A 25,000-nucleotide genomic window follows, 5' to 3' on the forward strand; every position below is an offset into this window, starting at 1 on the left:
GTAGACTGGCCATTTTTACTATTCAAAAATGTTTTGCAAAATATTAAAAAAGGCAAAGAAGTTTAGGGCTAAAAGCGGTGCCGAAAATGGAGACATTACGGCTCCATTTTCGTCCGATCTTTCTAAATACAGTTTTGGGATTTAGCAGTGGGGAAGGGGTGTTCCCCCACTAAAGTTGGTATTTTGGTTACCTGTCTAAATCCCTAAAAGACCTCCGTTACCCGTTATATTATGCATATGTGTGGTTTGGGTGTTACAATAATTAAACCAATCACCAGTCCACGTGCCATTGCCTTTAAGAGATCCCATATCCGTTGCCCGTTATGCCCAGTTCTATATTGCTTCATAGCCTTACGGTCTATAGCCCATGGAAGAGTGATGTGTTAATTGCTGCCTTAAAGTCTTGATGTACCTTGCACCCTGCTCCCAGTCCACAGAGCCAAGAACACTCGTCTTTTCATTGAGTCACAACTCGCTCAAATCTCACTAATCTTTTTAAATTAGGGCTTTCATTTGGTATATAGATTGTGCGTGTAGGCCGTCTCTACGGAATGGTATGAAGCGAAAAGGAAAGTTCGGTAAATACATAGAGAATACAGGAGAATATAAGGAGAGATGACGCTCCGTGCGCGCCGCTCTTTACCAAACTAATTTGGCATTACAGGTGCTTTGAAACTCCACTATCGCTTTCCCAAATGTGTGTGACCAAAATAGCAATTTAGGGGAAAGTGTGCCAGCACGCTCATGACCACACCTCTAGGCGCAAATACCGGTGTCTGCAAAAAGGATAGCGAGTGACACTGAACCAAAATAACGTTAAGGGACAGAGGAAGCTCCTATATTCGTAATTTCCGGGCAGCGGCTGAATTGCGGGCCGCGTCGTGGGTAAAGGCGGCGACGAAATTGGAGCCCTATAGTCTGTTCTCCAGCTGCCTTCGTCTCAGAGTCTGAAATAAACCAATCAAGGAAACATTGTCAAGCTGCATGCTGTGGCCCAACTTTCTCCGCTTTTGGTCTAAGGTATCTCAAAGTCTCTGTATTCAGTAAGGACTAGGTAGTCTAAAATGTACCACACCTTTAAATGTAATACAAGTGGCAAGCGGGTTAAGATGTCTTTTTGCATCTTTATTGGTGTACCTGCTGCATTATATTTTGTCAAAGCCAGACCTGATGACAATAGTTATTTAATACAACTGTGGAAGTTCTGTAATAAAATTTGTGAACTATAAGTACCTATACAAACCGCTGCGAATATCTCCTGTGGCGCGGAAGCCGTTAAGTATTTTTAATCTTTGTTTGACCGATTTGGTCACTTTATTTCTTCTTGTTTGTTTACCGTTTATTGTACCGCCTCCCGGTGTGCGGTTGGCTTGTGCGGCTACGTCCCTGCCTCTGATCTGCTCTGTCATAGCTATAGCGCCACTAGCTAGCCAGATAGGCGGTACAATGAGGTGTCAATAAACAAGGAAGGAAGAGAAGAATCAAAGCGACCAAATCGGTAAAACAAAGATTAAAAATACTTAACGGCTTCCGCGCCACAGGAGATATTCGCAGCGGCATGTATAGGTACTTATACTTCACATATTCAGAAGCCCTCACACGAAAGAATGCCGTCAAAGAGCGCAGACAGGCCGTAAACACGGTGTTTATGTTTTATTATGTCCGCGTACCAGGTGGCAGGATACTGCTGGAACAGGGCCCCATGGTCTGTGTCGTCAAAAATGTCAGAAACTTCAGTACCATTGGGTTCTGCTTGGAGGGCTACTATGTACCTATCACAGTTCAGTAAAACATGCTCAACATTTTCTATTTCCCCAACATTTGTTGCTCTCTGCCTTACCCATGGTAAAAAGGGTGCTGTTTAACCCAGTGTGGCCCACCCTTATCCTTGTAATGAATTTTTCTTCACTTCTATTCTTTTCATTATAGCCTACTCCTTAGTGGCTACTGTCTTTTGTACCTTGTAGTACCCTCGTCCTTTCAGGTCTTCGTCCCACCTTCTCTGCCAAATTTCCATCCCTTTCTTTTTGACCATTGCTTTCCCTTCACCCTTTCCTAGTAACACTCGTAATGCTATCTCCTGCTGAGTTGCCCTTTTGGCAAGCTTGTCCGCCCTCGACTCGTTCCCTGCCAGCCCCTTAAGCTATGTGCTGGAACCGAACAAAACTGAATATCCAGGCCACCTCTGTGTAGTCCTACTGGTTAATCTCAATAACTAGGTCCTCTCTAACTCTAACTGACTTTTCAGACTGCAGGCTTTTCAACACTGCTAGTGAGTCTGTGCACACCACCACCCGCTCTGGTCTAACCTCCTCCACCCATTGTAACCCAGTGATGATTGCCACCGCCTCAGCTGTATATATATTTTATTTTCAATAATGTTCAGGTCCACTTTAACGTCTGGGAACAGCCACTAACTGTGGAGGTCATAGTGAATTCTGCCATCTCAAATTCATATGCCCTAGCTCTCTCTTGCCAAATCCATACAAACCCCCTCCCCTGGAAGCTGACATACTCCCAGCAATCCACCAGTGCCCTCTTAACTGGGTTTCCCCCACTACCTTTAATTCTGATCCAGTATGCCAGTGAAAGCTTCTCTCTCCTCAGCTCCAGTGGCATTTCTCCTGCCTCTATTGACACTACATTAATAATAATAATAATAATAATAATAATAAACTTTATTTGTATAGCACCTTTCATACATAAATGCAGCTCAAAGTGCTTCACATTAAGGGTTGATCTAATGGCTCCAGTACAGATCTGTAATGCTTTGTACTGAATAGTATACTAGTCTAAGCCCATGCCACCACCGCCTCCTACAGACAAGCATTGTCAGAATCAGGGCACCAAAGGGTGAGTAAAATAGACCATTTCTTCTAAAATGTAATAATAATAAAGGAAAAATGTTTTTAAAGGGACATTTCACGTCTACTCAGGCTTTTGTGAAGTCCCCAGACAGTTTCTAATTTGCTGGAGTCAGTAGGCTATTTAGATAAACTCGATTTAAAAAATGTTAGATTCATCGAAAACACATGTCCTTTTTTCTGCCCATGTTTTTTTAATGCCGGTACTTTTATTTCATTTTAATAATTGTTTTGTAAAATGAAAAGCATCAGGGAAAGAATAAGGCTCCATAAAAAGTATTCAGTTATTCAGTAACTGTCTTTAATGAAATGATTTTAGCTCTGCAATAACTGAACCGTACACTGTAGTCATTCAACAAACAAGAAATACCGATGAATGTAAAGAATTAAGTGCTTTACCATTAACCAAAATGATATAATAAGAATCATATAATTTAGTGTTTTATTTTGGGGCCGTTTGTCGCTGTACTTTTGCACATATTGCTTGTGTCAAGTCATAATGAATTTGGTAAAAGAAGCATTCACACAAATCTTTTATAGAATTGCATTCATATTTATAAAAAATATATCATAAATACATTTACAATGTTATACAACATACTGGTTTGCAATGCCGTGTTGGCGTGTTGACCACTACAAGATATAGATTCAGTCTGTTGCAGCGTTGCATCAAGCTGTAGGCTACATCTGACACAAGCAAGCTGTCAAAAAGAGATACATTTCCAAATAGGGCTGCAACATATAGATTTGTATTATTCTATCGATTCCTTCTTCAATTAATTGAGTTATGAAGTGGACTTCCGCCGGACCCTCTTAGGAAGGTGGAATCTGCTTGTGGCTGTTTCTCGCTGACTCCCGCCATGTAAAAGCTTATAACGAAAGGTAAACAGTGTGTGCTTGTGCCAATGATACTATAGTCATAGTGTGTGTAGTGAGTGTGGGGGGCGGAAAAACTGACTCTTAATTAACGTCCCACAATTTCAGACAAAAAATAGGGACTCATCTCTGGGCTGATGCGAACATATAAGCATGGCCCACACGCCCCACATCATTACACACCTGGTCGTAATTGGGTGGATACTGCTCGGCAAACTCCAGCTGTCTGATGATGACCTCGTTAGGCCACACCCCCAGGTCTCTCATGCTCTTCTAGAAGATGAACACACCCGTACTTAAGTGTTACTTAAGTTAACTTACGTTACTATAATGTATCTAGTTCACCCGTGTGAACAGAGTGGTGCAGGTTTGCGGTTCACATGGAGACACATTGGCAACTCATTGCAAAGTGAGCTTGTAGATCAGTAATTTTCCTCATTTCTGGACATTTGACAATGTTCTTAAAGGTTTTATGACATTCATTTTCATTTCTTTTAGGTTTTATGACCTCAATTACACCCAAAAAACCTGAACTTTGAACATTTAGTGGATTTTCTGTGGTCTGAAGTTTTCTTTAGGGTTTTTTGGGCCTTTTGAGCTACAATGAAAACAGGCAACACAGTGAAACAATGACATCTGCTGGCAAATCCCATTGACATAATGGGATTTGCAGCAAGTGATGTCACTTACTGCTGGCAAATCAGAGCACCTGTTTGAGCCAGAAAACCCCAGATCACAGAAATTCGACTGAATGTTAAAAGTTCATGTTTTTTGGGTGCAATTGTGATTAGATAACCAAAAAAAAAAAAGAACAATTCCAAAACCATTTTTTAATGTCACAATCCCTTTAAATATATTGAAGGTCAAAGTGTGTGTTTGTTTGTGCATGATTCACAAAACCCATATGAATATGAAATATGCATATCAGGTAATATCAAATCTCCATATGACACAATTAAACAAACAGAAATCACAAACATGTTTTTTATATGTTGGATTCAGATTGACAAAAAGCCAATTATACTATGGTCCCCTGACCGTCTCGGACCACATACTATATGTAATGTTACCTTAAAAGGTCATTGCTATCAAAGGTTCCATGGTGACAGCTAAAAATGACAACCATGTCATCACCCGAAACTCATCCCACTTCAAACTGGTGGTCAAGGATCGAGAGATCTCCACTCTCAGTGTGGATCACAGACTATGGATGGCGGAGGAGATGCCATGGACTGGTCTGAAATACAACACCCAGAGCCCCTATAGCGCAGAGCCCTTAGCCCCCTAACACACCTCATCCAGAGTCACCTGTCCGTAGATACCCGGTCAGGGTCAACAGAGCCCGTCACATCTGGCTGATTTTGAATAATGTGAATGGACCATAGACTGTAAAAAAAAAAAAGAATGGACTCTGGTTCCGATACAATGCATGCCGTATTTTGTGTGTTGACAATAGCTGTTAGGAGAAATAATTGAAGAAAAAAAACTAAGGAGAAGAGGGTTGTAATGTTTATCCCTTTGACAGCTTAACCTTTCATCCATAAGGGGGCGCTTGGAATGTCAGAATACTAGTAACACCACTGAAGAAAAGGCCCGGATGTCAGTATGTTGTTGTGTTGTCGGTGAAGCACGTTGAGTCATTCACGCTTGCATTGATTCATGTGTTCTTATCAAGAGAAGTCAATAAACCAGTCTTTGGAGTTAAAGCAGTGCTTTAAAGATTTGTGCCACAATATCACGATTTTTCAAAAATAGCAAATCTACAAACTCATAGCGCAGCACTCGGTGCAGCGCTATATGAGCTTGTAGATCTGCTATTTTACATTAGCTAAAGTATAACATAATGCTTAAAACACCAAAAGGGGTTCCCGTCCTGAACGGGTTAAGGAACACTGGTCTGGCTTGATGAAATTAACCCTTTTAATGACCTATGACTGTTGGTAAAAAAACAAAAACAAACATGCATTTCACACAAAATACTCAATGACTGGATGAGGTAAATACAAGGAAATAGTAACATGATTGCAGTACACTTGAAGGCCTAAGTTCAACATGATCTTAAACAACACCCCAAATCAATAGTTTTTTATAAAGCTCAACTTCTACATTTAAAAAAATAGTGGTTGCACCACTCAAAAAGTACAGTATATTTGAGCACAAACCAATGAGTCCTGATGAGAATGGGTAAATCGCTATGCTGGCTTGTAGTGGACATTTTGTCAAGAATAAATGTTTGCCACGGACAAAATGAGTACAAACACAACAAACTATCCCTAAATGACCATTACACGTCTGTAACTTTGAGAAATAGGTTCCATTTGGTTCCATTCGTACACAGTTATGGGGTTCCTTGGAAATGAAATCAGTGTCTCACATATTCTGATGAAAACCAGGAGACTGACATTCAGAGTATGCACGCTGGCCCGGGTCTTACACTATAGTTCACCTTCTTTCTTTCTTTTTACGGCAGCCCATTTGAGACAAAACACTGTGGAGCTTATCTGGTCATTATGAAAGACAGAGAAAATGTGAGTGATCAAAATAAGCGATTTAGCGCAAGACCCATGCAGCGCGCACAGTAATGGAGCTGCGGTGCGCTCTGGCTGTTCTTCTGTAATTGTTCACCTGTACCACTCGTCATTATCAGATCTAAAAACGACAGATTAAAGTTTTTTTTTCCTTTAACGCTGACATTCAGTAAGAAACACGCTTAAGTCAAAAGAAAAAGTAATAATGCATGTTAGTAAAACACACTAATCCAATGATATATGGAGAGTAAAAACTGGTCAACAAGAGACCAAGTTGTTTGGTTTTAAGTTGCTTTTAAAAAAAGATTAATTTCACAGATTTGCTCCAAGTGAGTAAACATGATTAGTAATATAATGAACATAATTAGGTCCTAAAAAACAACAATCCCTTATAAGAACGTCATAACACAAAATATAAAAACTAGAAACTTTTAGAAAATTTCACGCATTAAATTAAATTAAAAAAAGAGTTATTGGCAGCAAACCATGCACCACGGTGAGGTAGATAACTGTTGAGATCCAGGCTGATTGATCGTTTGATAACGGCATCGTTGTTCCACAAACATTTTAAGAAACACTGAAGTCAGTTTGCGACCCGACTCCGGATAAGCGGTTGGAGACGGATGAAGTCAGTTTGTATAGTTCTTATTGCATGAAAGGAATCGTGAAACTGAAAACAATGAGGGGTTTTGTGGGCCCTGGCCCACAAAACCCCTCATTGTTTTCAGTTAAGGAAGCGTTAAGGAAGCGTTACCTTGTGTGTTAAACAAACCTATTGGTCATGTGGTTGCTCAACCTTCAGTCATTTCACACCTCCAGCTGTTAAAAAAAAAATCAGGTGCTCGCCAGGGACGTGCAGAGAGTGTTAGAGAGGCAGGGTTGAAATCCTGTAAAAATAGCAGAAATAGCAGATCGACAAGCTCTCAATGCGTCGCACTGCGACGCGTTGAGAGCTTGTACAGTAGATCAGCACTCCAGCACTCTTTAGCTAGTGGCGATGCAGTGTAACGACATGGATTTCGAAACAAATTTGTTCAATGCAAAATGCTACGTTCAAGTTTAGGAGACTGAATGCTGCCTTCCGGTATGGCATGGAAAAGAGGGGCATTTGCATTTCTTTAACCATAGTAAATGCTGTATTCGTGGTCTGGAGAGGGCAGTTGTTTTACAGACGGGTAAAAGGGCAGGTGCTGAAGCCCCCTTTGATGTCTATGCGTGCACGTCCCTGGTCCTCCTCGCATCTAGGCTCCTAATGAGGCCTAACAGCACATCGCGGGTTTGAGTCCTGTTCCTGACGACCTTTGCTGTATGTCACTCCCCGTCTCTCCTGTCTTTCTCCACTTTCCACTATCAATAAAGCCCCCCCCCGCCAAACTACCAAAAACAAAACAGAATGTAAATGAAAACGCGCCATTTCAATAGTCTGTTTCTTCACCTCGTTAGCAGATACGTGCACACACAGAAGGTGCCACACTGTCACTGGTAAACCTCAGACATGGCCATGTTTAGCTGCTGTAAACCTCAGACATGGCCATGTTTAGCTGCTGTAAACCTCAGACATGGCCATGTTTAGCTGCTGTAAACCTCAGACATGGCCATGTTTAGCTGCTGTAAACCTCAGACATGGCCATGTTTAGCTGCTGTAAACCTCAGACATGGCCATGTTTAGCTGCTGTAAACCTCAGACATGGCCATGTTTAGCTGCTGTAAACCTCAGACATGGCCATGTTTAGCTGCTGTAAACCTCAGACATGGCCATGTTTAGCTGCTGTAAACCTCAGACATGGCCATGTTTAGCTGCTGTAAACCTCAGACATGGCCATGTTTAGCTGCTGCTATGAATGCGTGTCGATGTCAAGTACACTTCTTCACACGTGACTCGGTATTGGACGTAACATTCGTGTCAGCGAGTGAAGCCACTGTAACTGTAACCACATTAACCTCTGTAGGCTCAGCGTTTTCCATTTGGGACACATGTTTCCACGTTTGCAAATTGCAAAAACAACGGATCTACAAGCTCACAACGTGTCACAGTGCGGCACATTGTGAGGTTGTAGATCTGCTGTTTGTCATAATTTTTTCGCATGACAAAGTGTGTAGGATTTAAAGAGCACTCGTCATATAATTTAACTTATGCAGACCACGGCCATCTTGCCTTTATGTTAATGGCAGGGTGGTAACTAGCCACAATTGTTAAGTGTTGGAGTTTGGAAGTGCTCGTTGGATTGGGGTTGGATATCACTGGATTTAAATTTGCACCTAATGCAGGAGGTAGCAGGACATTGCTTTGCTGAAAGTGAGCGCTTCCAAACTAACACTTTGCAAAAATAATCACCTGCAATGAATTTCTTGACATTAAGTAGCTTATAACATAATGTCTACGGTTGATTTTTATGAAACAAAACACAAAGAGGATAATTCAAGCTTTTCGTACAGCTGCAATGTTGGCGAGTTTGACGTCGTTTAATGCACACGCAGATCCGACACACCAAAGATCCGACATGCGGGAACAACGGTCGGACATGCGGTCGGACATGCGGTCGAACATGCGCTGCTCCTGTGCTTGCGGTTAGGGTTAGGTTTTGAGGTAGGTTGTCGGTCTAATGACACTCGGACCAATAGTATGTCGTAACTAAATCCTGTACCCAATCACGGCTAGTTACCACCCTGCCATTAACTTAATGGCAAGATGGCCGTGGTCTGCATAAGGTCAACTGGTCCTCACAAATGCTTGTCAGAAGATGGCACTGAGAGACACGGAGTGAGTAGACAGAAATGGTGCCGTGTCATAATGAATGAGAGAGGACCGGTTATGCTTTTATCTCGGATTCTAATCCCATATTTCGATTCTAATTAAAACTAGCTTTGCTTACGGCTGATCGCGGCCCCGTCGCTGATCGCATTTACAAAATGTATGTTTCATTCTTTTTTTCTTTCTTTTTTTATGCGATAGATTTAACATAGGCAGTTTTCACTTCCGGTTCACGGGCCAGGGGTAATTTGTTTTCACGTTGAATTAAGACACGGCTGAAAGACCTCGGCACGGGCGAATGAAGTAATTATTGTAATTAACACGTGGCAGTCAATGAGTTTCCGTGGTGAAGGCTTCAGTTGACAGACTGACATTCAAAGTAAAGGTCCCTGCACACAGAGTGCGTTTTTCGGATTTTTAGCGGCGTTTCGCTATCGGTTTTCCGAAAAACGTGTCCAGTGTGCAACCACCTTAAATCCTTCAGCGGAGCTTCAGTTGACAGACTGACATTCAAAGTAGGTCCTTCAGCGGAGCTTCAGTTGACAGACTGACATTCAAAGTAGGTCCTTCAGCGGAGCTTCGGTTGATAGACTGACATTCAAAGTAGGTCCTTCAGCGGAGCTTCGGTTGATAGACTGACATTCAAAGTAGGTCCTTCAGCGGAGCTTCAGTTGACAGACTGACATTCAAAGTAGGTCCTTCAGCGGAGCTTCGGTTGATAGACTGACATTCAAAGTAGGTCCTTCAGCGGAGCTTCAGTTGATAGACTGACATTCAAAGTAGGTCCTTCAGCGGAGCTTCAGTTGATAGACTGACATTCAAAGTAGTCCTTGAGCGGAGCGAACAGGTGACGGATGACCGGGACGCTCCACGATCGCCCCAGCAGCCTCTGCCTCTGGCTCCTCCCCATGTTGTTCACGTCTGTGTAGTGTTTGGGGAAGCCGAAGATCCTGCAGGAAGCACACAAGTGATGGTTTTTCGGTGGACCAGAGGTATATAGTCCTCCTTGTTGCTCATACATATATCTCTGCTGTCGGGAAAAAACCTTTTCAGGAAATTAAGAAAACCGTATATTTTCAAAACAAAGCAATACTATTACTGCCCCATCAAAGTTGGTGTTGTGAGTTTATATATTGTCAATTACTTCCATGAGAGGGGGAGTGGTGGTGGAGTTAGTTGCTTTAGCAGACAGTTTGAGGGTCCAATTGAGTTAAGAGGTTTTCTCCAAAGCGTTTTTTACCACTTTCGATTGGTTCAATATTTTTGAAACAACACACAGACGGGTGTTCAATAGCACTGATTGATGCAAAAAAAAATCAAAAACCTCAAAAGTGGAGTTATGAGGTTTCCTCCCGACAGCAACGAATATTACCCTAATATAACCTACATCTATTACAGTAACCGACAGTACACGTGAAGACAACAGAGCACCGGAGTTTGACATCATTTCCACATCCTACCTGGGTAATTTCTCTTTTTTTTTATGTTTTATTCCCATTCACGTGTTTAATATTGTGTCAAATATGTGTTCCAAAAATAAACAAATCATCCCGGCGGTTTGACTAACATGGATAGGAAGCATCAACTGACGGCGAGAAAACGCTAATGTTGTGACTATTGTAAACGATACAGAGCCACCTCTCCGACAATATCGGCAGGATAGTTTGCTTATTTTTGGACCACAATGCTTATATGAGACGATTCTAAGATGACCCCATGTTGTTCCCCATAGAACAAAAATACTTCTGTGAACCAGGGGATGAACGAGTGACGTCAGTATTTTGGTACACTATGTGCAGGATTCTGTTCTTTTGGTCTGTTGAAATGCAACCAAAGGCATGTTACATAAGAATGGTTGTCTACTGTAAACACCACATCATGTGGCCATGCTAGTTATGAAATGCACAAGGAGAAAGACTTACTCCTCCAGTTCGGTGCTCCAGAGGTAGTCCTCCTTGTCGTTCATGGTGACTGGGAGAGGACCCGTCTTCCCCTGACGGATGGAGTTGGACTTGGTGGTGATAGTCCTGACTTTATCAAACTGAGAGACACAGGGGACGAGGTTATGGTCCTGACTTTATCAAACTGAGAAACACAGGGGACATGGTCCTGACTTTATCAAACTGAGAGACACAGGGGACGAGGTTATGGTCCTGACTTTATCAAACTGAGAGACACAGGGGACGAGGTTATGGTCCTGACTTTATCAAACTGAGAGACACAGATGGTCCTGACTTTATCAAACTGAGAGACACAGATGGTCCTGACTTTATCAAACTGAGAGACACAGATGGTCCTGACTTTATCAAACTGAGAGACACAGGGGACGAGAGACGAGGGACAGAGACTCGCTCTAGAGGGCCACTATATTTCCACACTCGCTCCAGAAGGCCACTATATTTCCACACTCGCTCCAGAGGGCCACTATATTTCCACACTCGCTCCAGAGAGCCACTATATTTCCACACTCGCTCCAGAGGGCCACTATATTTCCACACTCGCCCCAGAGGGCCACTATATTTCCACACTCGCTCCAGAGGGCCACTATATTTCCACACTCGCTCCAGAGAGCCACTATATTTCCACGCTCCATTTTCCACTCCATTCCAACACACTCGTTTTGAGCTTGTAGATCTGCTATTTATGCTATTTTTAAATGTATTTAGTTGTACGTTAACTTAACTTAAATACAAATACATCAGACAAAAAAAGACAATACATTGTAATACTAGTCATTAAGCTACTAATATAGACTGAAGTAATTAAAGCAGGTCATGTTTGCATGTTTGTGTAACAGCTGAAATAAAACAAATCAGTATTCAGATATTACCCTGCGGGCCACATTAAGTGAAGGTGGGTACCGCATTTGGCCCCCGGGCCGCAGGTTGCCCATGTACCGTAAAATATAAAAAATATATATATTTAGGAAAGTATTGTTATAACATAATAGGAAAGATAAATACTGTTACTGTGAAATAATGTCACTCACAGTAACGAGGAACAAGACATATCAAAACAGAAACGTGTTAAATCTCGGTTCTTTACCTTTGCAACTCGTCCGTTTTCTAAGCAGTCCTGGAGGTTGACCTTATCATCCAGAGAGGTGGCCAGAGGTCTGGGAAGAGGTCACAGGATTTGAACAGGATGTGTGAGTGTGAAAACTAAATCCAATTTGGAGTTTTAGTTTTAGTCTAACTTTAGTCAACTAAATATGCAGTTGAATTAGTCAACTAAAATGTAATTTGGCGGGCCTTAAAATGACTTGTGGATCTCTTCTCCACTAGTCCCTCCCTAGAAATGGTGTCTGTTTTTTTATTTGTTGATGAAATTGTCAATATATTTACTATTTAGTCATAGTTTTTTAGTCATCATAGCTTATAGTTTTGGTCAGTGAAAAAGGTAGTCGACCAACATTTTTCGTCATAGTTTTTGTTTAATTTTAGTCGACGAAATCAACCAATAAAATAAATGCAATTAATAAAGAGCATGCTACTGGCGTCAATGCATACCTGTTCATGCCAGGGAGGTTTCCCCAGAAGTAGCGAGCTCTGTGGGCGGGGCTGACCTTCACCGCATCGATGAAGATGGGATTACACTGAAGGTAATAATCAAAAAACACAAAGCAGTTGAAGATAATGAATATAAAAAAATCACACCCGTGTGAACTGAGTGGTGCAACTCCCCTCTCTCTCTCTCTCTCTCATTAGCAGGCAACAGAGCAGCACTATCTCTCTCTCTGTTTCTGGCACAGCGCCCCTACTGGTACTAATAGTCATATACTGGTGCTCAGATACACACGGACATTGCTGGTTGTAGGAGTGGTTGCACCACTCAAAAACAGGGGTCATGTTTGCTTGTGGTGGCCATTTTTGTCAACATTGCATTTTTGCCAAGGACAAATTAGTGGACAAAAATATTACTAGAAATACATGAATAGATAGCCCTGAATGACTATAACAGGTCTGTAACTCTGAGAACTCTGAGAATGGAACCAAATGGAGTGTTCGAATGGAACCAAATGGAGTGTTCGAATGGAACCAAATGGAGTGGTCGAATGGAACCAAATGGAGTGTTGTACTAGTCGTCAATACTAAGTCCAAGGGGCGTCAAGTCCGAGTCAAGTCAAGTCAAGTTTTTCTCAAGTACAGAAAACACTGCAAGAGCAGGCCGGGCGTGTCAGCTGCGCTCCGTTACAGCTGCCTACATACGCCACACAGCTCTCTTATAATCTTAACGTGAATGGGTTCATAATATGGGTATCTATCCATCCATCCATCTTCAACCGCTTATCCATAGTCAGGTCGCTCCACCAGAGAGCTCCAGACTTCCCTCTCCAAAGCAACATACCTGGGGGATCCTGAGGCGTTCCAAGGCCAGTGAGTCGATTTATTTCCTCCAACTGCGCCTTGGTCTGCCCCAGGGTCTCCTCCCAGTGGGACGTGCCTCAAGGACCTCCCTAATATGCGTATAATACATTTATTTCATTTCATTGGAATCCTGGTCCTGGCCTTGACTCGGACCAAGGGTCCGAGTCAAGGCCGAGTCAAATAATGTTCGAGGCCGAGACGAGACCGAGTAAATGAAAATGTGAACTTGAGATCCGAGACCAGAGTCAAGGACTCGAGTACTACTAACTTAACGTTCTCAAAGCTCACCTCCAGGAAGCGTCCGATGTCGGCCTTGTCGTTGGCCGCCATGAACACCACGTTCTCAAAGAGCCAGAAGAAAGGCCGGTCGTCGTCCTCCCTGGGCCTCAGTATGGTCAGAATCCTGTAGAACTCAAAGAACAGACGGCCCGTTCCCTCTGGAAGGAAAGAGGACCGCATTTACAGCTTACAGATGTTTAATAACAACAATTTAACGTTGAGAACATTGGTTTCATCAATTCATTTTAAAGATCTAAATTTATAAGGGTCCATTTGGTTACCAACTCTCCATCATTTAGCAGGGGGACCACATGGAACCCCCTCAAGGACCACTGGTGGTGCCCACCCCACAGGTTAAGAACCACTGTCTTAGAGGGTACCTGATGCTTTATCCTTACTTACCATACAGCCCCTTCCTCAGGGGGTTGACCATGGACAGGTCATTACAGGGACTTCCACCAATCAGCACGTCGAATGGACCCCATTCTGCCAACTGCAACATGACGACATGACGTTACAACATTAGCCGAGTCAAGAAGTGAAATAGTCTGAGCAGACCACATTGGAACTGGAACACTAGCAAATAGAAGCTGCTGAATGAGTGTGAACTGGAACACTAGCAAATAGAAGCTGCTGAATGAGTGTGAACTGGAACACTATCATATAGAAGCTGCTGAATGAGTGTGAACTGGAACACTATCACATAGAAGCTGCTGAATGAGTGTGAACTGGAACACTATCATATAGAAGCTGCTGAATGAGTGTGAACTGGATCACTATCATATAGAAGCTGCTGAATGAGTGTGAACTGGAACGTTATCATATAGAAGCTGCTGAATGAGTGTGAACAGCTGGAACACTATCACATAGAAGCTGCTGAATGAGTGTGAACTGGAACACTATCATATAGAAGCTGATGAATGAGTGTGGGCAGAGCCGCAGAGCCTTCTATTAGAGAGTTGCATCACCTCTGGTCACTTCATATAGAAGCTACTGAATGACTGTGGGCAGAGCCTTCTATTAGACTAATTAGAGAGTTGCATCACCTCCGGTCACTTCATGGGGCCAGTCCAATGGCGGCTCTTCTACATAGAATTATATTGGCGAATAGTGACAAAGCCCTGAACCGGACATTTACGGAATGCACTGGAGTCTATGAGCATTTGTCACTATTTCACTGGAGTCTATGAGCATGTGTCACTATTTCACTGCAGTCTATGAGCATGTGTCACTATTTCACTGCAGTCTATGAGCATGTGTCACTATTTCACTGGAGTCTATGAGCATGTGTCATTATTTCACTGCAGTCTATGAGCATGTGTCACTATTTCACTGGAGTCTATGAGCATTAAAGTTCTCAAACTCTGCCCGAACCCGACCAGGCCCGACCAAGCCCGACCCGACGTTTTAGGGCCGGGCCCAAAAAATATGCTAATTAGTCGGGCCGGGCCGAGCCTCAGGCTCTGTGATTTTCCACATTTTTTTTCTTCTTTTTTTTAAGTGTTATTATAATAAAAATAGCAATTCTGTTATTTGTGTAATGTGATTGTGTATACGTGTATGTATTTATTATGAAGAGGGCTGCGCTAGGCGATTCACTTGTGACAGGAGGAGGACTGGAGACGGGGTCGCATCGCACTGGCATTTCAGACTCTGAGGCCTCGTACACACATGTCAAACCACGTGACTTCCATTGGAAAAGCATTGAGAATGAGGCGGCCATGAAACACAGACAGAACAGATCATGTCAGTCCAGCATGTGTGTACGAGGCCAGAGCAGCATTGCAGCCTGCCCCGCGCGCAGGCAGTAGAGAACAGTGAACGGTGAGAGACTTGCTTGCTTGCCTTGCTACCGCTGGTTTCCCTCTGGTTTGCGCACCAAACGAGCTACTAACCACCAGTTAATTTGCCAAGTTGCCATATGCTTAAATGTTTTATAAAATCAATCGGATTATCACAGCTGAAGAAGCGTCAGGTTTTCGGAGTCTCGTTAACCCAGCTGGCTGCGATGAATAAAACCTAATTATTAATCAACGTCACCAAACAATCCAGTGATATATAACTTAGCTACACGTAAAGCAACTTCACTTCAGAGGAAACTAAGGGAGGGAACTGCAGCAGCTATTCGTGTTTACTCACCAGTCACCACCACCACTGTATGGAATCCATTAGAATGATTGGAAATGGAAGTTATGGAACATTAATAGCCTATTCTAATGTGAGATACATACATCCTTTATTTCGATAAATCCGTTGATCTCCGTTCTCACTTTCACACTGAAACACAGCGCCGCTGCGTTGCCATTTAGTGCTGCTTTTTTTTTCTCTCTCTTTTTTTCTGTCGGGCTTTTGTCAGGCTTAACATTATGGCAATTTTTAGGGTAGGGCCGGGCCTCGGGCCGACCCAGTTAGGGTAGGGCCGGGCCATCATTTTTGGGCCCGTTAACTTTAATGAGCATGTGTCACTATTTCACTGGAGTCTATGAGCATGTGTCACTATTTCACTGGAGTCTATGAGCATGTGTCACTATTTCACTGGAGTCTATGAGCATGTGTCACTATTTCACTGGAGTCTATGAGCATGTGTCACTATTTCACTGGAGTCTATGAGCGTACTCACATGTTTCCTGGTGATGGTTCGCACGTCGTTCACGTGTTCGATCTTGCCTTCGTGCCTGACCATGCCCACGGCGATGGAGTCGTCGCAGATCTCTGAGGCCACGTAGCGGTCGATCTTGAAGCCCAGCTGTTTGAGCGTCAGGTATCCTGTCATGACACACATTAACCACACATACTGTAAGTCTTGTGCCCCGTGGCCCACCTAATTCCAGCACACTTTGCTAGTCTGGGATGGCTCAGGGTAGAAGATATCACTGGTCGCTATGTCATCAAAGAGGGACAACACTGTCACTATCGTTGTCATAGAAAGGTACACGCCTCTTTCGGCTCTGGGGCGGATGCTTTCAAGAGAGGGCAAGCTTCCATGTTGGTGCCAAGGAACGTAATGAAAGGAAGGGACGTGAGTCACGTGACTGGAGGCCGCCATGATGAACTCTATGGGCGCACTTCAGTGTGAGGCAGTGAACTGCAGGCATCTACCTTTCTAGGTCACTATGTCATCAAAGAGAGACAAAACAACACTGACCTGTGGCTATTCCATCAAAGAGGGACAACACCTTCATGGGTCTGCGCTGTTGAGCAGGGATGGACGGATACACTCTGTGGGGCTTCTGTGAAATTAATCACAACACAAATATGCATAGCATAAACAATCAATTCAAAACGCTTTTTTGTACAACATATTCAAACAAAATGGACTGAGGGATGCTACACCTGTATCCACATGCTATGTAAGCAAAGGGAAAGGATTTGGCCTTGTGTGGAGTGTGGTGTGTGTGACCTTGATGTTTGAACAATTTGGAAAACATAGAAATTGCATCCGTAGGTCCTGGCCCTAGTCCCAGATCATCAGCCAAGTGTAGATGCGGATGAGATTAAAAGTGTTAGGGGTTGTCTCTCCCTTCTGATTGGGTCCCAGGAGGGCTGTCTAGCATCTAGTCTAGACTCTAGTCTAGAGCATGGGTTCCCAAAACCTTTCAGCAAGCGACCCTAAAATAACGCACATGTAATGAATTAAGCCTAGGGCTATGGAGAGCTCATCAGCTAGAGATCAGCAGGTGTACATGCAAATGAGATTAACTTATCTACTTCCAAGAACAAGTTTGGCCAAATGCCAAACCTGCCAAAGACGAGATCTATTCTCCAGGTTTCTTTTTTTATCAAAGCGATATTTTTCACAAAAGTCTTCGCTTCAAGTGGTCCGCGATCCTCCCGGGATCGCTTAGCCGTTCGCTAACTTCCGGTCAAGATCCAGGGTAATGTTTTGCCCCTTGAATAAGGCACCTTACTGAAAGGACCTTTGGCAGGGAACGGACACAGACCGAAATCAATTCTGGCAGTCAATAAAACTGGTACGGACACAGACCGAAATCAATTCTGGCAGTCAATAAAAGTGTTAATTAGGGGCATGAGAACCGATTGGTGTGGGAGAGAGGATTGTCCCGGCCACTCACAAATTCCATAGCGCTGTTGTTGGTGAAGAACTCCTGGACCTTGGTGGACCAGTCGTCCCTGCGCTTGAGGTGTCCTCCTCCGCCACACTGCTCCGGGTCGCACATGAAGCAGTTCCATGGATCAATGAGCTTCAGCTGGTCAAAGGTTCCTGGACGAACCAGGATGTCCAGGCAGTCCTTGCAGAAGCACCTGAGAGAGCGAGAGATAGAGAGAGAGATAGAGAGAGACACAGAGAGATATTTAACACTGTTACTGGACAAACACTCAATGATTACTATTATTACGTTATAGAGCAATTTACTGTAACACTTATTTTATAAAAAATGCAATCGCACTTTAACGTGTTGTTGTGTGTGTGTGTGTGTGTGTGTGTGTGTGTGTGTGTGTGTGTGTGCGCGCGCGTGTGTTTGTGTGCGTGCGTGCGTACCTGCAGCAGCTGCGGATGCCACACAGAACGACCTCCTGGCCTGCACAGCACACAGTGCAGTAGGACTGATACCCGTCCGCCTCATCGTAGCGATACAGAGTCTCAATGAAGTTCTCCTGGAAACCACCACAAAGCACAGTGTCTGGGATATAACAACTGGTCTGGTGGATATCATATGACCGCTGGTGGCCAGGTGGAAAGCACAGTGTTTGGGATATGATTGGCAGCTTTTCTTTGTACCACCATGTTCGGACTTCTCAGGCGCGCTATATCCTCTTAAGCCTAAACCACACCACCATGGGTCGAGACGCAACAACACGGTTTCAGCGTTCCTCCCAGCGTGTGTCCTGTTGCGCGTCGGCACATGGTGGCGCATGTCACCGCACGTCGACCCAAAGTGATTCAATTGGTTCAATTCAACGGTTGCTAGCGCCTGCATGCGTCTACTCGCAACAATTTGGTTGCAAGGACTTGCATGGTGACCCATCGGTGTGGTTTGGGCTTTAGAGCGATATCATTCATAAAGGTACTGGGGTCGCACTGCACGCACAGTGGCAAGAGTGAGTTTTTCTCTTTTATTGTATCTTCACAAACTTCATCCGCAAACGATCTCTTGTAAAAATCACAAGTGGTTAATGACACATTACCTCAGTCCTATACCCTGTGACCTATGCCCTATGCCAGCGGTTCTCAACCTGTGGGTCGCGACCCCTCTGGTCAAATTATTTTGGGGGGGTCCCCAGATGATGTTCCAAAAAGCGAGATATGGCCAAAGCATTCCCCAGCCAAAAACATTGAGGACCCCTGCCCTATGACACATTACCTTGCACTTCAGACACAGGTTTCCTTCAAACAGAGGGTGATGCACTTCAGTCTCAGGAGCTCCACACGACAAGCAGAAATCTGAAAGAAAATACAAAATAAACAATAGACTTAGGAGCGACAACATGCCGTGCAGCGATGTTGTCTACCCCTCCTATATGCCCCTCCTCTCTACCAAACACCAAACACTATTATTGGTTGAGATCTACACGCTGCTATGTATTGGTTATTTGATTGGTTCGGGCTACGTTGCAATGACCAACGCTGCTCCATAACAGGACACATATATCACATATATCACAGTCCTCACTGTTATTTATAACTGTAACCATATCGCCGTTATTCAAACCAAAAACCAAATGAACCAAAACGTACCTTCAAGCTTCTTCCTGTTCTTGACAACGTCTTTTATCAATGCTTCTGTAAAGTTGAAAAAATAGGAAATATGAGGTAAATAAACATTATTCCTCAAACTCTGCTAGCATGTACTGTACGCATACAGTACATGTTTGATATTGGCTTTTTTGGGGGGCCGATATCCGATTTCCCGATATTGTCCAACTCTTCATTTCCAATTCCTATATCAACCGATACCTATGTATGCAGCCATTTGTTTTGCACCAAAAGTAAACTTTGCATATCTAATGAAATAAAATAGTGATAACATCAATATAATATCTAGTTCAGACCTCACAGGTGCACAACAGACAAACACAAAAAGTAAAACAAACAAGTTGATTATTTTGCAGTAGATCTTTGTTTAGTCTGTAAAATAATAGCAAAGCATATAAACCGATACCGATTACCGATATTACATTTCTATGATTGATTATGATTGATTCTTTATTGCAGACTCAGGGGAATCCATATCACAGTACAGAACAGCAACACAATAGATAAAAAGAATAATAATATAGAAAGAAATATACAATAAAAAGAGTTCCACCATATTCAGTTTCGAACATACAGACAAGTTCGCCAATGGTTCCACAGTCTGGAGGAGAACCTGACAGAACTACGTATCGTGTTAGTGATGACATTAATGATGTAATTTACTGACTCAGATACCCTACACATGAATTTATACATAAGATTGCGTAGCACAGCAGAGCAGGTGGGAACCCCAACACTGACAAACATTTGACTTGCACTGGAGCTTCTTGGAGCTCTCAGAAGCAGCCTCATACAGTCATTGTAGGTCACTGTCAATCGTCTGAAACTGGCCTGCTTGTAGCGGCACCACAGGTGGGCGGTGTACAGGGGTGTACAAAAGGATTTAAAAAGTGAGATCTTCACCGGTACTGAGCACATGCTAAATTTTCTACACAGCATGTTTCCTTGCGCATACAACATCTGACGCTGTCTAAATATATCCTTGTCATCAGAGAGGTCATTCGAGATGATGTGGCCCAAATATTTAATCTCACTGCAGACACTAAGGATAGAGCCAGAGAGATAAAAGTCAGGAAAGGTTAAATGTCTGTCTTCCCTGCTACGGACAATCATAATCTTGCTCTTTTTTGCATTGTATTTAATGTCAAAGTCAACACCGTACTGTTAGCATGCACTCAACAGCTGTTGAAGGCCAGCACTATATGGACTAAAGATGACCAAATCGTCTGCGTACATAAGGTGATTAATTAGCAGGTTTCCAACCCTACACCCTGTACCACAAGCATTTAATTCCATAGATAATGCTATGCTATCGTCTGCCGATAATATTGGGACGACGATAATATCGGACATCCCTAGTACCTACAGCACATACAGAACACATACAGTAAAAGAGAAAATGGTGTATAGCGCCTTTATCCAAGTCACTTTACATAGATGTAAACGCTTATGTGCTAAAAGAGTGAGAGCTGTTTCCCCGTTACAATGGAAGTCTATGAGAGCCTATTTGTATTTCTAATATTTACTATTAAACTGCACAACGGTGCGAAATAATTCATGGAATGGACTAGTTTGCTCATAACAAGGTAAGAAAATAAACCCTCTTTCTGAGGTCCACACATGCTACAGCAAATATATTTATTGACACTGCTTAACCATTTTGACCAGCATTGAAAGCTTGACAAGGATCGTTACTTGGTAACCGTCGCTATTGGCCAAGAACGGGCTTGGGTGGGACTTAGCAAACGGCTAATTAGGGGTTCAGAGTCTTGCTCAAGGACACTTCAACACTAACTCTGGGGGAGCCCGGGATCGAACTGGGAACCTCACGGTTGCCATACCAATGAGCCACTGCCGCCCCAACGGTCAGTACATACAGTACACACGTGAACATACTGTACATACCTCTGCTGTAGGTGACGGAGGTACGGTTTTTACTCTTGCTTAAGACATTGTACTTCCTCTTGGCCGGAGCGATGGTGGGCTGGAGGCCATGGGCCGGAGCCATGGGCTGGACGTCAGAGTCAGAGTCCTTCGTCTTGTCCGTAGCCATGGGCTGGAAGTCAGAGTCCGAGTCCTTCGTCTTGGCCTGGAAGTCCGAGTCAGAGTCATCCGGCAGGTCCGAAGGAGAATCTTAAACAAGGACACAAAGGACAACTTTAGTTTTTTAGGTTGTTATTAGAGAAAGTAAAAGGTGAGTGTATTTTTTTTCCATGTACTTCTTTCTTTCGTTTTAGGGATTTTAGCTGTTTTTTTTAGGGGGACGGGGGCATTCGAGCACGGGGCTACATATGTATTTCTTTACAACATTTTTGTAGCAATTTCTTTTTTTATTCTTTTTTTTTTTTTTAAGATATTTTTTTTGCGGCTTACGCCTTTTATTGATTTTTGAAGGGACAGACAGTAGGCTGACAGGAAACGGGAGAGAGATGGGGGGATGACATGCAGTAAAGGCCGTGTCGGGTCCGGGAGTCGAACCCGCGGCACACTGCGACTGGATTACCAGTCCGGTGCCCAGACCGTTACGCTACGGCCTGGGCCTCTTTTTTTATTCTTTACTATAGTCCTACTAGACCTCAGGAAATTACCTCTGGCCACAGAAGATCACAGGATATATACCGAGTGCTGCGCTATGAGCTTGTATATCTGCTCTTTTTCAATAGCTAAAGAATAACATAATGCTTTAGTTTAAACACCAAAAGGGGTTCCGTCCAGAATGGCTTAAACAAGGACACAAGACTTACGCCAAAGCTGTATTTCTTTCTTATTTCTTAGTGTACACTCCAGACATATGTTCCAGATTGTTTCTTGTAAAAGTTGCTTGATTCAATATTTAGATATTTGATGTTAATTTGAGAAGACACGCCCCCCCCCCCCTTTAATCCGACCTGTATCAAGGCCCATTATTCATTTGACATCTGAGCCACACGGCCCACGATTTGATGACATTTAGCCTCTCAGACCCAACACGTTGATTATTTTCTCGCCGTTGGATAAGATTTTGTTCACAACCCATGCTGTATTGATGTTGGTATACCATTAGGAGAGATAACAGGCAAACGTTGATCAAAACAATTCTCCTACATTCTCTAATTGTGTAGACTTCATGTAAAATTAAGTAATGCAGATGTTTAACAATAATTTAACTCTTGAGAGCGTAAAATGAAACCACTCAAGAGGTGTATATGTCTCTGTATAGGCTCTTAAGACATGTATACGTCATGTATACGTCCAAGGCCCCCCCATGGGATTACACGTCCAAGGCAAAAAAGGTGTTAAGAACGATAGACTTGAGTTAATGTACTTGGTTATACCTATCACTGGGTCCATGCCCGTGCTGCCAGCAGGGGGATCGAAGCCCGGCGGCCCGCTGGGCAGAAACCCTCCCATGGCCCAGTCCAACATGAAGCTCAACTCCTTGACTTTGTCTCCTTCTGCCTCGCCGAATGACTTGGCACAGCGCTGGGCAGCCAACTGCAACACACACACACAACACAAGGGCTTTACGCAACTAGTCGACTATTCAACTACCGGTAGTCGACTAATAGATCCACTAGTCGACCTTGTTGGTACTAGTTGATTTTATTTATTTTTTTCCCGCTTTTGTTTTTGTTTTGAACAGTAACACTAATTAAAATAAAAGCCTGGGTACAGAGGCTAACGTATGAACAGTAACACTAATTAAAATAAAAGCCTGGGTACCGAGGCTAACGTATGAACAGTAACACTAATTAAAATAAAAGCCTGGGTACCGAGGCTAACGTTTGAACAGTAACACTAATTAAAATAAAAGCCTGGGTACCGAGGCTAACGTATGAACAGTAACACTAATTAAAATAAAAAGCCTGGGTACTGAGGCTAACGTATGAACAGTAACACTAATTAAAATAAAAAGCCTGGGTACCGAGGCTAACGTATGAACAGTAACACTAATTAAAATAAAAGCCTGGGTACCGAGGCTAACGTTTGAACAGTAACACTAATTAAAAAAAAAGCCTGGGTACCGAGGCTAACGCATGAACAGTAACACTAATTAAAATAAAAGCCTGGGTACCGAGGCTAACGTATGAACAGTAACACTAATTAAAATAAAAGCCTGGGTACCGAGGCTAACGTATGAACAGTAACACTAATTAAAATAAAAGCCTGGGTACAGAGGCTAACGTATGAACAGTAACACTAATTAAAATAAAAGCCTGGGTACCGAGGCTAACATATGAACAGTAACACTAATTAAAATAAAAGCCTGGGTACCGAGGCTAACGTATGAACAGTAACACTAATTAAAATAAAAGCCTGGGTACCGAGGCTAACGCATGAACAGTAACACTAATTAAAATAAAAGCCTGGGTACCGAGGCTAACGCATGAACAGTAACACTAATTAAAATAAAAGCCTGGGTACCGAGGCTAACGTATGAACAGTAACACTAATTAAAATAAAAGCCTGGGTACCGAGGCTAACGTATGAACAGTAACACTAATTAAAATAAAAGCCTGGGTACCGAGGCTAACGTATGAACAGTAACACTAATTAAAATAAAAGCCTGGGTACCGAGGCTAACGTATGAACAGTAACACTAATTAAAATAAAAGCCTGGGTACCGAGGCTAACGTATGAACAGTAACACTAATTAAAATAAAAGCCTGGGTACCGAGGCTAACGTATGAACAGTAACACTAATTAAAATAAAAGCCTGGGTACCGAGGCTAACGCATGAACAGTAACACTAATTAAAAAAAAAGCCTGGGTACCGAGGCTAACGTATGAACAGTAACACTAATTAAAATAAAAGCCTGGGTACTGAGGCTAACGTATGAACAGTAACACTAATTAAAATAAAAGCCTGGGTACCGAGGCTAACGTATGAACAGTAACACTAATTAAAATAAAAGCCTGGGTACCGAGGCTAACGTATGAACAGTAACACTAATTAAAATAAAAGCCTGGGTACCGAGGCTAACGTATGAACAGTAACACTAATTAAAAAAAAAGCCTGGGTACCGAGGCTAACGTATGAACAGTAACACTAATTTAAAAAAAAGCCTGGGTACCGAGGCTAACGTATGAACAGTAACACTAATTAAAATAAAAGCCTGGGTACCGAGGCTAACGTATGAACAGTAACACTAATTAAAAAAAAAGCCTGGGTACCGAGGCTAACGTATGAACAGTAACACTAATTAAAATAAAAGCCTGGGTACCGAGGCTAACGTATGAACAGTAACACTAATTAAAAAAAAAGCCTGGGTACCGAGGCTAACGTATGAACAGTAACACTAATTAAAATAAAAGCCTGGGTACCGAGGCTAACGTATGAACAGTAACACTAATTAAAATAAAAGCCTGGGTACCGAGGCTAACGTATGAACAGTAACACTAATTAAAAAAAAAGCCTGGGTACTGAGGCTAACGTATGAACAGTAACACTAATTAAAATAAAAGCCTGGGTACAGAGGCTAACGCATGAACAGTAACACTAATTAAAATAAAAGCCTGGGTACCGAGGCTAACGTATGAACAGTAACACTAATTAAAATAAAAGCCTGGGTACAGAGGCTAACGCATGAACAGTAACACTAATTAAAATAAAAGCCTGGGTACCGAGGCTAACGTAT

At 42.9% G+C, this 25,000-nt stretch overlaps 1 protein-coding gene across 1 annotated transcript in view; it reads right to left on the reverse strand.

Annotated features, from left to right (window-relative positions):
- Nucleotides 1-9,766: 9,766 nt before the first annotated feature.
- The window catches only part of LOC310862318 (uncharacterized protein), a 43,242-nt gene continuing 28,008 nt past the window's right edge, over nt 9,767-25,000 (reverse strand). The window contains exons 20-33 of the mRNA XM_083770166.1: nt 22,697-22,856; nt 21,288-21,515; nt 19,365-19,409; nt 18,991-19,070; nt 18,168-18,283; nt 17,740-17,929; nt 16,812-16,896; nt 16,287-16,432; nt 14,069-14,159; nt 13,676-13,824; nt 12,530-12,615; nt 12,066-12,135; nt 10,943-11,061; nt 9,767-9,970 (exon numbers count right to left, since the gene is read on the reverse strand). Of these exons, the coding sequence (XP_083626292.1) occupies nt 9,820-9,970; nt 10,943-11,061; nt 12,066-12,135; nt 12,530-12,615; nt 13,676-13,824; nt 14,069-14,159; nt 16,287-16,432; nt 16,812-16,896; nt 17,740-17,929; nt 18,168-18,283; nt 18,991-19,070; nt 19,365-19,409; nt 21,288-21,515; nt 22,697-22,856 (1,716 nt within the window). The 3' untranslated portion in view covers nt 9,767-9,819. The remainder of the gene's footprint in view (nt 9,971-10,942; nt 11,062-12,065; nt 12,136-12,529; nt 12,616-13,675; nt 13,825-14,068; nt 14,160-16,286; nt 16,433-16,811; nt 16,897-17,739; nt 17,930-18,167; nt 18,284-18,990; nt 19,071-19,364; nt 19,410-21,287; nt 21,516-22,696; nt 22,857-25,000) is intronic.

This window comes from Protomyctophum parallelum (genome assembly GCF_964188405.1).
Source record: "Protomyctophum parallelum genome assembly, chromosome: 7".
Taxonomy (NCBI): domain Eukaryota; kingdom Metazoa; phylum Chordata; class Actinopteri; order Myctophiformes; family Myctophidae; genus Protomyctophum; species Protomyctophum parallelum.